Consider the following 16,697-nt stretch of genomic DNA (forward strand, 5'->3'; position numbering starts at 1 on the left):
TTTCCTTTCCCTAGAACATTCTGCCCCCAGAACTCTGAAATCTAAATTAATCACCAGCCTGCCCACCCAACCACTTTCACATTATCTCACTGTTTTGTTCTTTTTACATCATTTATCTCTATCTTGCTCATCTACTTACTTGTTTATTGATACCACACCCCCTGAGACTCCCCAACATGCAAAACTAATGGGCATTTCACTGTTGTTTCTCCAATATTTATAATAACACCTGAAACAAAGTAGAAGCTAAATAAATAACTTGAATCAATGAATAAGTAATTTCAATTGATATCTCCAACATCATTGGTAAATAAGCAGTAAAAGTATGATTATCCTCCTTTCTAGATAGGGAAATTGACATTAAAAACTATTTTAAAACTTTGCTCAAAGTCACATAGTATGTTAGAGATATGGTCAGAATTCAATCTTCAGGCTCTAAGTTCAACTATTATATCAAACATAAAACAATGAAAAGGTAACGTTTGTCCCATATATAGGTATTTTTTTCTTTCTTATACATTTCTAAAACACACCTTATACTCCGCTATTTTCTAATTAATTGACATCCAATTGACTGGCATACAGATCTTACATCTGCTAGTCCTTCTCATTTTTTTTCCAAGACCACTCTTTAAAATTCTCAGAAAAGTGCTCATCCTAAAACCTCAGGATGAAGCATGAGGGTGTATCTTAAGATTCTGTTATTTGATGAACTTCCTTGATGAAATACTATTGTTTTAAAGGAAAACAAAGATGTGTTTTTACTTCCTTTTAAGATAGCACACAAGCCCTTTTGTATATAGTTGCCATAGAAACAATGTCTCTAGAGATGCCCCATTAAAAGTGGACCCACTTTTAAAGATTTAAACATACCCTTTTAAAAGCCATTCGTTGATGGGTGTGATTGATAAAAGCTGAAGAAAAAGCCATATTGTTGCTGGGAAGAATGCAAGTGTAAAGATCTGAATAAAAAGATGCAGTTTTAGATGCACCAAAGCACTGGTCAGCTCCTGGAAAAATTAAGGAAACAAAATAAACAAAGGTAAGAAAACTATTCCTGAAAGCAGATCGCTACTAAAATAACATCACGAGTTAGTTTTTAATTTCGAGTTTTTTCATAGCTAAAATTTTTATCTATAAGTAAATGCACATGAGACAATGCAAGACAAAAAAGTTACTTACGAAGGTTATAAAGTATTTTTGTTTAAAATTTCTTTTTTTTTTTTTTTTTTTTTGAGACAGAGTTTTTGCTCGTTGCCCAGGCTAGATTGCAGTGGCAAGATCTTGGCTCACTGCAACCTCTACCTCCCGGGTTCAAGGAATTCTCCCGCCTCAGTCTCCTGAGTAGTTTGAACTACAGGTGCCCGCCACCACCAGGCCCCCCCCTAATTTTTGTATTTTTAGTAGGACGGGGTTTCACCATGTTGGGCAGGATGGTCTCAGTCTCCTGACCTCATGATTCGCCGCCCTTGGCCTCCCAAAGTGCTGGAATTATAGGCATGAGCCACCGTGCCCGGCCTAAAATTTCTTTTTTTTTTTTTTTTTTTTTGAGATGGAGTCTCGCTCTGTCTCCCGGGCTGGGGTGCAGTGGCCGGATCTCAGCTCACTGCAAGCTCCGCCTCCCGGGTTCACGCCATTCTCCTGCCTCAGCCTCCCGTGTAGCTGGGACTACAAGCGCCCGCCACCTCGCCCGGCTAGTTTTTGTATTTTTTTTAGTAGAGACGGGGTTTCACCGTGTTAGCCAGGATGGTCTCGATTAACTATTCTTTTCTAATTTCTTTACAATACACAATAAGCCCTAACAAATCAGATGTGTAAAATTCTGGACCAGGACTAAGCCAACTATACTTTATACTAGCATAGATTTGGGGATTGTTGAACAACATACATGTATGTTTACCTATATAAAAAATAAATATTTTCAAAAAAACCTTAATAACATCTATCACATTTCAACCAAATACAGTAATTAACCTCTATGCGTTGCACCAAGGCTTTAAGTCCTTGATTTGGCAAGATGTTACTGAATCTACAAATTAATACTTTAAAAAACATTTCCCTCAATGATAGTCTCTAATTCCAAATGGCATTTTCTTCCACAATCTACACTAGATTCTTTGTTAACATTAACAGAATACCAGCTTTATGCCATAATCTGAGCTTGTCACTTTACATGTTATCTCACTTAATCCTCACAAGAACCTAATTAAGTAAATACTATTATCTGATGTTTTTACCGATGTTTTACCGATGAAGAAATTTAAGTTGAGAGTTACTATATGGTGAATATCAGAATTAAATTTTCTCGCATGCTAGCAAACCCGTGCCTGCTTCTCCCAATGCTACCCCAAGAGGAGAAGAAAATGCACATTAAACATAACAAACCAGGCACACGTTACGAGTTTGACACCTAAAAAAAGGATAATTAGTTAACCTCTGGGATTCAAATAGATATAAACTAACAATATTTGCATTTGAGTTTATATTGTGTTGAAATAAAAACAAAATGGAAAACTAAAATAAAATTGGAAAGTGCTAGAAAAACTATAGTCCTTTAAAACAAGCAAGTGATCATTAAAGCATATTCAACTATGCCAGACAGTCACTGGTTGTAAGTATAGAACTGCAATGGCCCCTTTGTTCAGGTAAGATGTTCAAGAGATCCTCAGCCTCAGAGACATTAGCCAAAGTTTATCAGTTTAATCAACAGTACGTTAATGCAGACTAATTCGCTCATCACCACATTCTGAGATTAGTCTCATCACTTCCCACTGTCTATCTCCCTGTGTGGAGATCCACACAGCAGTTGCTTCCTGTTAGGTCACAAGACATCCCTAAATGACATCTAAAGAATTTCTGGCAATCTAATTTAGGACCACTAGAAAACGCTCAGCCTACCAGAAGTCACATTAGGTCCTGGGATCAGACCTAAGAGAAAGCAAGCCATCCTTACAGTGAATCAGAATTCTTAGAGCTCCACTCCAGAGAAAACTTGAGCACCAGCAGTTTCAGAGTATTCATTCTCAACAGCCTTGAAGCCAAATCTCATTTAAATATACTCAGAGGCATTTGGTAAACACTAAACAAATATTAGTATTTTTATTTTTTAAAATACCATAATGAAACGATTAGCCAGAATACACTAAGGCATTTTTGCATATACTTTTTTTTTTCTTTTCTTTTTTTGAGACGGAGTTTCGCTCTTGTCATCCAGACTGGAGTGCAGTGGTGCGATCTCGGCTCACTGCAACCACTGCCTCCTGAGTTCAAGCGATTCTCCTGCCTCCACCTCCCAAGTAGCTGGGATTACAGGCACCCACCACCACACCCGGCTAATTTTTGTATTTTGAGTAGAGATAGGGTTTTGCCATGTTACCCAGGCTTGTCTGGAACTCCTGACCTCAGGTGATCCACCCGCCTCAGCCTCCCCAAGTGCTGGGATTACAGGCATGAGCCACCATGCCCAGACTGCATATACTTCTGATAGGAATTAAAAATGGCATAACTTTTCTGAAAATTAATGTGGTAATACATATCAAGGACTATATAATTCATATTCTTGGACCCCAGAATTTTATGACTAGGAATTTATCCTAAAGATATAAAAAGTGATTGTAAATATTTATACACAAAATTGATCATCACAATGTTATTTATTAGAGCAAAATCTGGAAACAAATGTCCAAAAATAGGAGAATCATTTAAAAAGTTAAAATCTAATTGGAGTGTTACGAGCTATTAAATACCCTGTTGATGAGAATGCAGGTGTACAGAATCTCTCCCCTACTTTATCAATAGGTGTATAAATTGGCATAACCTATAGAGAGCACAACCTGGCAATTCATTCCTTCATTTAAGTAATACTTACTGAGCACCTGGTACCATTCTAGGTACTTGGAATATCTGTTACAACTTAAACTACATATATCATTTGACCTAGCAATTCCACTTCTAGGAATTTATCCTTCACATATGTTTCCAAATATAGGAAATAATATATTTTTAGGTTATCCTTTGCAACATGTTTGTAATAGCAAAACCTTGTAAATTAACTAAATGTTCATCAATAGAGGACAACAAAAAAACATCATGACACAACCATACAACAGAATACTATTTGGTGTACAAAAAAAATGGGGTTCTTTATGTGTTTAGATGAAACAATGTACAAGATACGTTTTTTAAGTAAAATAAGTTAAGGTGCCAAACAGTATGAAATACAATCTGTAGGGGGGTAGAATACACATGTGTATGTTTCACATGGAATATCTCTGGAAAGGTACACAGAAATTGTTAACATTGTCTGTCTCCAGAGAAGAAAACTGGATAGTTGGTGGAAGAGTGAAAAAAAAAGACTTACACATATCTTTATACCTTTTAATTCTGAACTATGTGAATAAATCATATGTTCATAAAAGTAAATAAAATAAACATTTTTGTTATAATATAGAAAGAAAATTTAAATAATATTAAATTATGTTAAAAGTAGATAATGTTACATGAAAAGAATAGGATAAGATTACATGTGTATATGTGTATGGGTCCACAATATGGGTATAAACATACTTACATTCCCATACAATTTTATTTTTAAAATATTATGCATATAAAACATATTTTTTAAAAAGGACTAAAAAATGGATGTTAATAGTTAATAGTAGTTATTTTTAATCTTTCTAATCTTTCTACAATAAGTAAATACCACTTTTATTACAAAAGAAACAAGTTATAAAAACTAAAATGTGCTTAGAAAATACTGCTGACCTAATAAATGACAATTAGAAATTGCCACTGCATCGGGATGATGATACAGTAAAGAACCGAGCAAAACGAGTCACAACAACCAACCATGTTGGCTCATAAGGGGCCTCTTAACAATAGGGAAGTGCTTCTAAGAAAGATTTTCAAGACTTTCACAAAATCCCAGAGTCATATATTTTTCCATATCTTCTTCATACAACCATAAAGATAAAACAAGATAATAACAGAAAAGAACAAGCAAGTAAACCCTGTAAATCCTAAAATAGTTATTATTTCATACATACCCATGTAGAATTTTGGGCCACATAGTCAAATAAGTGCCATCATGAATAATCAAAAAGTTGGCTCTGCATCATAGTTTGTTTATTCACATGTAATATAGGTCAAAATTCATTAAAATAAACTTAAGAAGACACTCCACATCATGTACTGATTGTACCAGAGTCTCACTGACAGCATCAAGCATTGCTTAAAACCAGGGCTCTGATTGGGACACAGAAATATTTTCATTAGACACCGATTTCTCTTGTAACCCTTTATCTGACCATTTCATTCATTTGCTGAGAGTCAGGCTTATAGCTCTGGGCTTGAAACAAACAGCATAAGTCTAAAGTTTAGAGTTTGCTATATTTGCTTTTCTGCTAATAGGATAAAAAATAATAATTTTTACAGAAAAATAAAGAAAAACTTCCATCGTCTGCCCTACTCAGGACCTTTTTTCAGCCCCTGAGTCTCCTGCTCACATTTGTTTCTATCCCCAGCACCATGCCTTGTAGCCATAAGCACTTAATTGATATTTGTTTAAACAAATTCACCCTGCCACAGTTGGCTAAGAGACAAATCCTCCGAAACTAAAGGTTTGAAGTGAACTAAATATGAATTTTAAATGTGACCATATTTCACTTCAATACAACAAAATTTCAAAAAACTAGAAATTAATAGTCATAAAACTGAAGACTAAGCATTGCATTAGTACAGCGTCCTTTATAATTTTAACGAATTAGTAAAATAAATTTTAGATACATGTCATTAAATCAATGTATGAGTCATACAAGAAATGTTCAATATAAATCAAACTTGAATGGGACCAACACAAATGCTTCCAAATAAACTCAAATCAATAATAATTCACTGTCTCCCATGTGCAAAAACGAACTATTTTAGGACCTAATAAAATATACAAATCGCAATCCCCACCGAAATGAATTTAGGATTACTAACTAGTAAACAAATATGACTGCTACCTCCTAAGTTACAAGTTACCCATGAAATTAGCAGGGTTTAGAAGTGGTTTAATATTACACAATGATACAATCTAGGACATCTTAAGTTAAATGGCTTTTGAAAATGACTTAATGTTGTATTCATTTGAAAAGGGCTTTTCATGGAAGAAATGGCTCTGATTGCTGCTTAGATACCACGATAAAGCACGAGATAACGGCATTTCATTAGATCCAAACTAGCTGGATGACTCTGAAGGTTTCTTAGGTGCTTACAAAAGAAGTCAGTCCTTAGAGAAATGCTGACAGCTGTGACATTCTTCCTTCTTCAACTCCTTCATCCCATAAAGTTATCTGCTTCACAGAATCGCATTAAGAAGCTAAGGAGTGAGAGAAATCAAGTCGCTTTCTGGATTTCCCATGGCACAAGTAACAGCTGTAGCCATTAAGCAGCCACCAGGGGACACAGAGCAACGTCCCAAGTAAAGGACTTGGGTTAGAAAGCTGCTCCATAAAGAGCATTAGCCAAGGTCAGCAGGAAGACCTCCAAACAAGACCAGTCCAACATTATGGTAGTGGCAAATATCTTTCTGTATCACTGTGCCCCACATTTGAGAACCAATATTAGAACTCATATGTTGACAGAACAAAAGTCTGTGCCCTGTAAGTAGTAATCATGGTCCTCTCATATCAATATTGTTTACCAAAATTGGAATTTGACATACTGGGAAATCTCATCCCGTGTCAGTTATTTTCAGAAGAGCAAGTAATCACAGAAAATATTTACAATTCTTGAGACATAATTTATCAGTTATAGACACTACACAATGATCCTATGTATATGAAAAAATACCCCAATGAGGCCGGGCATGGTGGCTCACACCTGTAATTGCAACACTTTGGGAGGCTGAAGTGGGGAATTATTTGAGGTCAGGAGGTTGAGACCAGCCTGGGCAATGTAGTGAAACCCCACCTCTATTAAAAATACAAAAATTAGCCAGGCGTGGTGGTGGGTGCCTGTAGTCCCAGCTATTTGGGAGGCTGAGGCAGGAGAATCACTTGAACCCAGGAGGTGGAGGTTGCAGTGAGCCGAGATGGCACTACTGCCCTCCAGCCTGGGCAACAGAGTGAGATTCTGGCTCAAAAAAAAAAAAAAAAAAAAAACCAATGAAAAGATTTATACCAACCTGATGGCTACAGAATACATAAATTTAGCAAAGTCATATTTTTTCCATGTTGCTACTAGGGTGGTCTAAGAAGGAAATAACTAAATTTAGTCTTCATTCAAATTACACTTAAATAAAGGTAAGACATGATGCTGGACCAGAATTTTAATTTTTAAAGCCATTTCCAAAAACAAAAAAAACCTTCTTATAGTGAGATATTCCCATCTACATAAGAACAGGATGTTAGAATGATAGTTTTATGTAATTTCTTCAAGAGCAAATGGGTATTTTCTCCTCTCTCATTTTCTTCCATTGTAAGTCAAAAGAGAATCATAAATTCGACACTTCCTCTCTCACAAGTAAATGTAAAAATGCCTGGATTTCTTTACTTCCAAGAGAATCTCATGTTCGGTGAAACCTGAATCAGTAAATAACATTACATATATATGGGTATGCTGTGTGTGTGTGGATCTCTGTGTGCGTATATATATACACACACACATACGTGTCAAATGAAAAACACCAATATTTATCTTAAGACATCTATTAATATTTAATAGATATGCTAAGGAACAATAAGCTTTTCTAAATAAAAATTAAGTTATGACAAATTAAGCATTATTTGAATAGCATGAGTCCTGGGAACCAAAGATGATCCACAAAAGTTATGGAAACCAAACTGAACATCAACAGCTCAAATGTGCCCAGGCATAGTAGGTACCACTGTAGTTACCACCATAAGCTGAGGTAGAACTAAAGTAGATGCTTCAGTTCAACTGTCATATTAAAAACACACTCATTATAACCACATCCTCAGGACCCATGCTGCTCAACTGTATAGCTTTTATAATGCATGTATGCAGGAATGAAACACAAGTCCTTTGCTGACCAAGTTATCTTCTGCTACAGTGAATCCTTCAGATTATAGCTATAAATAGCTTTACCAAAGGACTCTGAAATTTAAGGTTAGTACAAATTAAATTTTTCTCCCTGCTTTTCATGTATCCCATAAATGACAGTACCTCTGTTTTCAATGACAGTCCACTGTTAAAGAATATTGTTGCAACAGCAATGTAGGATACAGTTATTTCTGGCTTCAGTGGTCCTAAAAAGAGAAAAATGAGTTATTGTTAGAAAAGAATTTCAATAGATAACTTGGCACAAAAGAAGAATCTATTTGTTCACGCCTGTAATCCCAACACTTTAGGAGGCCGAGGCAAGTAGATCACTTGAGGCCAGGAGTTCAAGACCAGCCTGGCCAACATGGCACAACCCAGTCTCTGCTAAAAATACAAAAATTAGCCTGACATGGTGATGCATGCCTGTAATCCCAGCTCCTTGGGAGGCTGAGTGGGAGGATTACCTGAGCCCAGGAGGCAGAGGTTGCAGTGAGACGAGATCACACCATTGCACTACAGCCTGGGCAACAAAGCAAGACTCTGTCTCAAAATAATAATAATAATAATAATCTACTGAAGGACAACAAATGGTAGTTTAGATATCAGTGTCACCCCTAGTGTCCTACTGTCCCAACAGAGTTAAGCATTTGTGTGATACAGCCTAACTCCAGAGAGCATTTTCCAGAGGGCAAGGACCATGGCTGTCTTGCTCAGCACAGTATCTTCAGACCAGAAGAATAAAGCAGCACACAGGAGAGCACGTAAGCAACATCCCTCAATACAGGTCCTAATTATATCTATCGTGGTATCAGCGCTTATATAACAATCAAAATACCCCCGAACCCAAAGAAGAGTATCAATGGAAGAGGTTCCCTTCTATTTAGCAAATATTATTTCATTTCTTCTAGGATACCAGAAACAAAAGCTTGTAATCACACACGTATTCAGTTCTGCCCAAGAGTATTCATTCTACAAATACTTATTAAGAACTTGCCATGTGAATGAGATAATGCATATAAAGTACTCAATAATATATTGCTATGACTGTAATTATTATTAAATTATGCTAGGCCCTAGAGATACATGGTGACCCAGCCAGGCTTGATCCCTGCCTTCCAGGAAATCCTCTCTGGAGTTAGGATGGCAGCATTCAAATGTGTTAACACTGTGAGAACAATAGTTAAAAGTATCATTTGTGAGTTGATATGAGTATCATTTGTGACATGTCCACAATTGGCTTGAAGACCTAATGTGCTAACAAAGAACAACATTCTTTCAAAAAATGCAGTCCTGAGAAAATGACATTTTATACCTGTATACCAATGGTTCTCCAGCAGTGGCAATCTTGCCCTCCATGGACATTTGACAATGTTTAGAAATGTTTTTTGGTTGTCATAACTTGGGGGATAGGATGTGCTACTAACGTCTAGTGGGTAGAGATCAAGAATTCTATTAAACATCTTGGAAGGCATAGAACAGCCCCTCCAACAACAAAAATTATCATGTTCAAAATGTCAATGTGCCAAAGCTGAGAAATCTTAGTATATGGCAACATTTTAAAAAATCTAAGATCATCTCATATATGCCATTCTATTCAGTCCTCTTGTACTAGATTGAATAGTGTCCCCCACTCCCAAAATTCATGCCCACCCAGAACCTGTGAATGTGACATTTTTGGACATAGGGTCTTTGCAGATGTAATAAAGTTAAGATGAGGTCTTATTGGATTAGGAGGATCATTAATCCAATAACCGGTATTCTTAAAAGATGGAAATTTGGACACAGACACATGCACAGGGAAGACAGCCATGTGGTGACAGAGCTGGAGAGTGGAGTTATATTGCCACAATCCAAGGAATGGCTGGCAACCACCACAAGCTAGAAGATGCAAAGGATTCTTTCCCAGATGTCCTTTGGAGAACATCTTGACCTCAGACTTCTGGCCTCTAGAACTATGAGAGAATAAATTTCTGTTGTATTGAGCCACCTGGTTCATGGTAATTAGTTGTGGCAGCCCTAAGAAACTAATACACTCACTTAGGCAAAAGAACAGGACAACAATCATCGCTCCTCCATAGCCTGAAACTCTCTACTTGCTCGATATATGGACAGAAGACCAAGCTCAGGAAAAAACAACACATATATATAATATAATATAAATATTATATAACATAATATATAATAATAAAGTCTTCATATATTTAACATAACATAATATATTATGTATATAACATATTTTATATATTATGTTATATATATTAGATATACAATGTTATATACATAATATATAATATACATAATATTTCAAGGCCCCTCTGAGAAAGAATATATATTATACATAATATATTATACATAATATATAATAATATATTATACATAATATATATCATAATATATATTATTATTTAACATAATATATAAAATTTTATATATAGAGAGAGAGAGGACCTACTATGTCTTAGGCATTTGTAGTACAACAATGAATAAAAGAAACAAAGATTTCCTCAAACGCTGTAATAAATTATGTAATATGCCTGGCATTTACACAAATCATTTTGCTGAGATCTGAGAAAAGGGAGGGAAAGGGAGAAGGCAAGTGCAAAAGGCATTACATTTGGGGGCAGTGGAGGCTGTTCCAAAACTTTTACAAAGAGGTACATTATCTTTACACTTGTGAGTGAATCTGTCTCAGCAGCTCACACAAGCAATATTTCTTCAGCAGCTAAGCAGGGTGATTCAGGAGCAGATTTTAAAGTCAAGGAATCTGGCTTGCTTGAGAAGTAGAAGTTTCCCAGAAATTTTAAATACCCGGTCTCCAATAGTTCTTATTCCCTAAGCTAGCTACCTTAACCTAGAGAGAATCACCTGGCATCAAGCTTCAGTATCTTCAACTGTAAAAGAAGCATGTTGGCTTAAAACACTTTAAATGTTACCCTCTCACTCTTAACATTCTATTGTAATTAAACAAAGGAATGAATTATCCTACATTAAAGACATAAGGACTAGTGAAAATGGGAAACGGCATTTCTATGATACAATAATGTACCAAAATGTTAATAAGCAGTCTATGGAACACATAAGTTTGCAGAATCTATCTCATACATGCCACTGCAGAAAAGCCCCACGGAAATGATTCAGCATTCAACACCTTTCTTCCCACAGAATATTTGGGAATGTAAGGTAAAAGATATTTTGCCAAATTTAGCCCCTGCAGATTTAAAGTTAAAGATCATACATCCTCTGTAGTTTCATCTCAAAACTGAGCAAATAAGAGATCTAACACCAGAAGCGATACCTAGTTAAGTGTGCATTGCAGATCATGCAAAGGTACTCTAAGTCTTACTATTCATTTAGCTCCGGGGATAGGGGGGTCTTCATTTGACAGACCTGATCTTCACAAGAGTTTCCCAAAAGTTCACAGAGCAGCGGTGTTAAAGAAGAAACTATTACCATCAATCAGAGGGAGAAACCACCAGGAATAACTGCTTTATTCTCATAGTTACATATTCTACACATTTTGTTCTTAGTTGAATACAAAAGAACAAAATTTTAAAACAAACAAAAAAGCCTTCATCTCCACAATTTTGGTTTAAATAATTGCTTTTAAAATGTTCCCGGAAGCTACTTCTAAACAGAGTAATTGGGTGGAGGTTAAGGGGAGAAGGGACCACTACTGTTCTCCTGAGAGATCATTTCATTCACTTCCATCATGTTTTAACAAAAAGATACAAATAACTTTAAATATCCTCCTGAGCGCTTCCTACTATGAAAGATTGTGCCTGTTCACCTCGGTCCTTATTTGCTCCGGTTGCATGAGTTAGGTATTAAACCTGTCAATAAGCTTGGAAACTGACAAACAAGGTCAAAAAGACAAGCGAATTGAATAAATTCAATTAATGTTTATGAAAAGTAGGACAAGATTGTCTAAAGGTATAGGGGGGTGGGGCATAAAAAAACCTAGTATTTCTAATGTTCCCACCAGTGCCCATCACCTCCAGTACAAAACTCCCACTATTCAGAGATCTAAGTATGCTTTCAGTCCATCTACATTTCCTTGCCAAAGCACACACTACATTACACATAGTCTAACAGTCTGTATCTGTTAGACTGCTAGTATAGCAACTGAATCCCGGCAGCACACGGAAGTAGTGCCCTGTAAATGAAAGAGTGCAACGTGTCAGTCGGCTTGGGAGTTTCTGGAGTGCCAGCAACTACAGCAAATCATCACTCTTCAACATGTGGGCCATAAAATCTGAGTTGGGGGCGGTGGTGTCCCTTTTTCTTGTTTTTCCTCCACTTTTTTTTTTAATGTGGGGGCGGGGAGGACTCGAAAGTAGATTCGATAATGACGTCCACTCCAGGATAGATACTGAACTCAGCAACCTAGATTCTCTTGGGATAGGATGCTACTTTGAAGGCAAGAGGAGTAAGTTTCATTCTCTGTAACCTCACTTCTTAACACTGAGGATAGTCATTGTTTGTCTACGGAAAAGGCTACCTGCGCTCAAATTCCTTTGCCCCGTTCCTAATTACAAGTTCCCTCTGGGATTGGTAAATTAGAAAATCAGCAAAAGGGCCAAAAGCTGGTCAATGCCCCTGAAATTGGCAAGCGTTTGCAACGAGGGTTGCCCCACCTTTCCAAGACTAACAAATTAGTTCTGAAGTGGGAGCCGCGGTGGAGCCGGCAGAGGTGCAGCACTTACCCCCATTCACCCCTATGGACGGCTCCAGTTTAGCTCCGGCGATCGCCAGCACTATTCCGACCATGAACCAGTCTTTCCTCATTCTCTCCAGCAGCCTCATATTTGTTAGGGTGGGTGGGTTTTGTTTATTTGTTTGGCTTTTTTTCTTTTCAAGCTCCGATCACCTAATCCCTGGAGCGTCTCCACACTTTCCTTGGTCCCTCCAGACATGCAGCAGAGCAAGTCAAATTGCCAGTTGTAAACTAAAGACCTGGGGGTTGCTCCGGCGGCTTTGAGGAAGGTTGGGAGTAGTAGTATCCAGTGACAGGAAAGTCTCACTGAGCGCCGCCATCACTACCACGCGCCTTCGAATACATGCGCACAAACGCCCCCAGCGCCTCCGGCCGCGGGCTCGCAGGTGCAGATGTTTTGAAAGGAAGAACTTGGACCAGGCCGACAAACGTGGGCAATCGGGCAAGGGAGACTGGCGGCCGGATGGGGCTAACAAACCCACCGCTGCCGAGACCTGCGGAACTTTCTAAATGACAAGGGGTCGGGGAGAGCGTCGTAAGGCGCCACAGCCAGCAAGACTTCACTGATTGTCCTTCTCTAACAAACCTTTAGGCACAGCCACCCACGTTTCTGGAGCATATTTCCATGGAGAGCCTCTCTTGTGCTGTGCCATGACTCCGCGGGCAGGGCTGACGTGTGTTTGGGGCAAGGGATTTCTCCGTTGAAGCTGCGACAGCGGGATGCAAGCCTGGAGACGCGCTTCTTCGAGACATTACGGCGCTTCCACGACGCCAGCGCTGACGTGTGCGCGGGCGGGAGGGGAGGCCACTGGATCTGCGAGTTCCCAGCCTCAGCTGCAGGAGTTAGAGGTGTCCGCGCGGGAAAGTGGCTCGCTGGTGGGCGGGGAGCCTTACTCCTGGCGGTGGGTTGAAAATCCGGCGCCGGGCAGACGCCCACGTTTGCTGAACCCCGGCTTGCCGGTGTTGGCTGCAACCCAAGGAAGGTGGGCCGGACCTCGCCAGGTTGCTCGCCTGCGGGTGGGCATTTGGCCCGGATCCCCTTCCCTCCGCGGCCCACACCTGTCTCCGGGACTGGGGAGGACTGCAGGGATCGGGGCAGATTTGCCTTTGCGGGCGAGAGTGAGAGCTCAAGTCTTCCCACCAACCAAGCTACTCGCGGGCGGAGTGGAGTCTGCGCTGGCAAGCCCCTGGGCGTGCGGGTGCCCACTCTGGCTCGACCCCAGGGCTGACCTACCCAAGCCACAGGAAAACTCTGGGAAGACGGTCGGGGATTCCAAAGCCGAGGTGGTGGGGGATTGAGTCTGAGAGGTTGGGGAGTCCTACCTTCCCTTGCCACGAGTGCTAGTTCTGTCTTCCAGTTTCTTCCTTGAAATGTCTTGTAGCAACCAGTGACATTGATGGTTTCATGAATGGACTTCCTACCGGTAGACCCTGCAAGAGCATGAACTCCTCTGTATCATTCATCCAGATGAAGAAAGAAAGAAAAAAGTATGTGACGTTTTCAAATAACCTGGCACCTGCCACTTTAATGGTTAAAAATAGAACTTAAGGTTTGGAAGAGATTGTTTCGTGATGCCAGACTTTAATTCTGAATTTATTCAAAGCTGGAAAGACACTCGTCGTGTCATTTCCTCTATTTAATTCAGCTTTGTCTTGATGGCACAACTTCCAGAAACTAAGCCACTTTAAGAGTTGTGCTCCCAGTTGTAGGTTACACAGTACCAAGTGTCATCTAATTATACATCAGGCAACATGAAAAATAATTAATTTCAAGATAAAAAGAACTTAACGGGGAGACATAGATGACATTAAACAGTTTACTCTGAAAAGAGACAGGTACATGAAATATGATAAAATTTGATGTTAATTGTCAGGCAGGCAGAAGATAAGTGAAGATAAATGAAAGATAGTTTACAACATAATTATTTTCTTATAGTAATTTCTTAGTAGGTTAAAGAGTCATATGTCTCAGTCATTGAAGGCATAGCTTCATATTAAAATATCATTAAACATTAAGTTTACAGAAATTGAGCTGTTTTAACTTTACAGCTGTTCACAAAATATTTACTAAGACCTCTTTGATCTGTTTAGAGCAGAATCTAACTCAGAGATTTTTTTGTTTTGATTTTAATGGTACTTAAAGGAAAAGAATATAAGGTACTGTGAATTATATTCTCTTAAGGCCTGTGTTTGTTTGCTGTGAATGCTGAAACAAATACTCGAACTTGGGTGCCTTCAAACAACAGAAATTTATTATCTCACTAGTTATGGAGGACAGAAGTCCAAAATCAAGATTTTGGCAGAGCCATACTCCCTCTGAAGGCTCTAGGGGAGAGTCCTTCCTTGCCTTTTCTAGTTTCTGGTGGTGCCTTCCTTGGCTGGTAGCTACAGTGCTCCAATCTCTGCCACTGCTTTCACATCACATTCTCCTCTGTATTTTTTTTCTAGTGGCCACGTTCTTCTAGTCTCTGCATCCATCTTCACATTGCACCTCCTCTTCTGTGTACCTTTTATAAAGACACTTGTCATTGGATTTAGAGCCTACCCAGATAATCCAAAATGATCTCTCAAGATCCTTAACTCAATCACAGTAGTCCCCCCTTATTCTGGAAGGATATGTTCCAAGAACCTTAGGTAGATACCTGAAACTGCTGGTTGTACTGAACCCTATCTATATATGCTATGGTATTTTTTCCTATACATACATCCCTATGATAATTTTTGGTTTATATATTAGGCACAGTAGGAGATGAACAAATAATTAATACAGTCAGGCATCGCTTAACCACCGGGTTACATTCTGAGAAATGCATGGTTAGACGATTTCATCATTATAGAAACATCATAGAGTGTACTTACACAAACCTACACAATATAGTGTACAACACACTTAGACTATATGGTATAGCCTGTTGCTCCTAGGCTGCAAACCTATACAGCATATTACTATACTGAATACTGTAGGCAGTTGCAACACAGTGGTATTTGTGTATCTAAACATATCTAAACACAGAAAAAGTATAGTAAAATTACAGTATAAGAGGGTTTTTTTTAATGGAGTCAGACGTGGTGGTGTGTGCCTCTAGTCCCAGCTACTTCGAGAGGGTGAGATGGGAGACTCACTTGAATCCAGGAGTTTGAGGCCAGTCTGAGTAACATAACAAGATTCCATTTCTTTAGAAAAAAACATGGTATACCTGTATAGAGCACTTACTATGAATGGAGCCTGTAGGACTGGAAGTTGCTCTAGGTGGGTCAGTGAATGAGTGGTGAATGAATGTTAAGGCCTAGGACGTTACACTATTGTAGACTTTATAACTACTATACTTGGGCTACATTTAATTTAACAGTAGTTTTTAAATTCAGTAATAAATCTTAACTTACTATGACTTTTAACTTTATAGACTTTTTAATTTTTTAACTTTTTGACTTTTGTTACAGCACTTAGCTTAAAACACATTGTATAACTGTCCAAAATATTTTCTTTATATTCTTATTCTATAACCTTTTTCTATTTACATTTTTGTTTTTACTTTTCTAAACTTTTTTAGAAAAACTAAGACACACGTTTTGGCCTAGGCCTGCACATGGTCAGGACCATCAGTATCACTGTCTTCTACCTCCACATCTTGTCCCTGTAGAAGGTCTTTAGGAGCAGTAACCTCTATAGAGCTGTCATCTTATATGATAACAATGCCTTCTTCCAGAGTACCTCCTGAAGGACCTGCCTCAGTCTCTTTGGGAGATATTGCTCTTTTCAGAAATATGTCTATGGTGTTTTGCTTGATTTATTTTTTTCATCGTAGATTTGCATAAATAATGTGTTGCATTATGACATTACAAATGACGACATTTTCACTAGATAATAGGAATTTTTCAGCTTCATTATAGTCCTTTTTTTTTTTTTTTTTTTAAGAAAACGGGTCTCACTCTGTTG

At 38.3% G+C, this 16,697-nt stretch overlaps 1 protein-coding gene across 9 annotated transcripts in view; it reads right to left on the bottom strand.

Moving 5' to 3' along the window:
* Window positions 1-13,072, bottom strand: part of SLC10A7 (solute carrier family 10 member 7) — a 256,432-nt gene extending 243,360 nt beyond the window's left edge. For all 9 annotated transcript variants that reach the window (XR_010587032.1, XM_005556029.4, XM_005556027.4 and 6 more), the window contains exons 1-3: window positions 12,750-13,072; window positions 8,170-8,252; window positions 874-1,010 (exon numbers count right to left, since the gene is read on the bottom strand). Coding sequence is in view for 8 of the 9 variants with exons in the window: in XM_005556029.4 (XP_005556086.1) it covers window positions 874-1,010; window positions 8,170-8,252; window positions 12,750-12,849 (320 nt within the window). In the remaining variant the exon portion in view is untranslated. The remainder of the gene's footprint in view (window positions 1-873; window positions 1,011-8,169; window positions 8,253-12,749) is intronic.
* Between the last annotated feature and the right edge of the window lie 3,625 nt (window positions 13,073-16,697).

This window comes from Macaca fascicularis, chromosome 5 (assembly GCF_037993035.2).
Source record: "Macaca fascicularis isolate 582-1 chromosome 5, T2T-MFA8v1.1".
Lineage (NCBI taxonomy): Eukaryota > Metazoa > Chordata > Mammalia > Primates > Cercopithecidae > Macaca > Macaca fascicularis.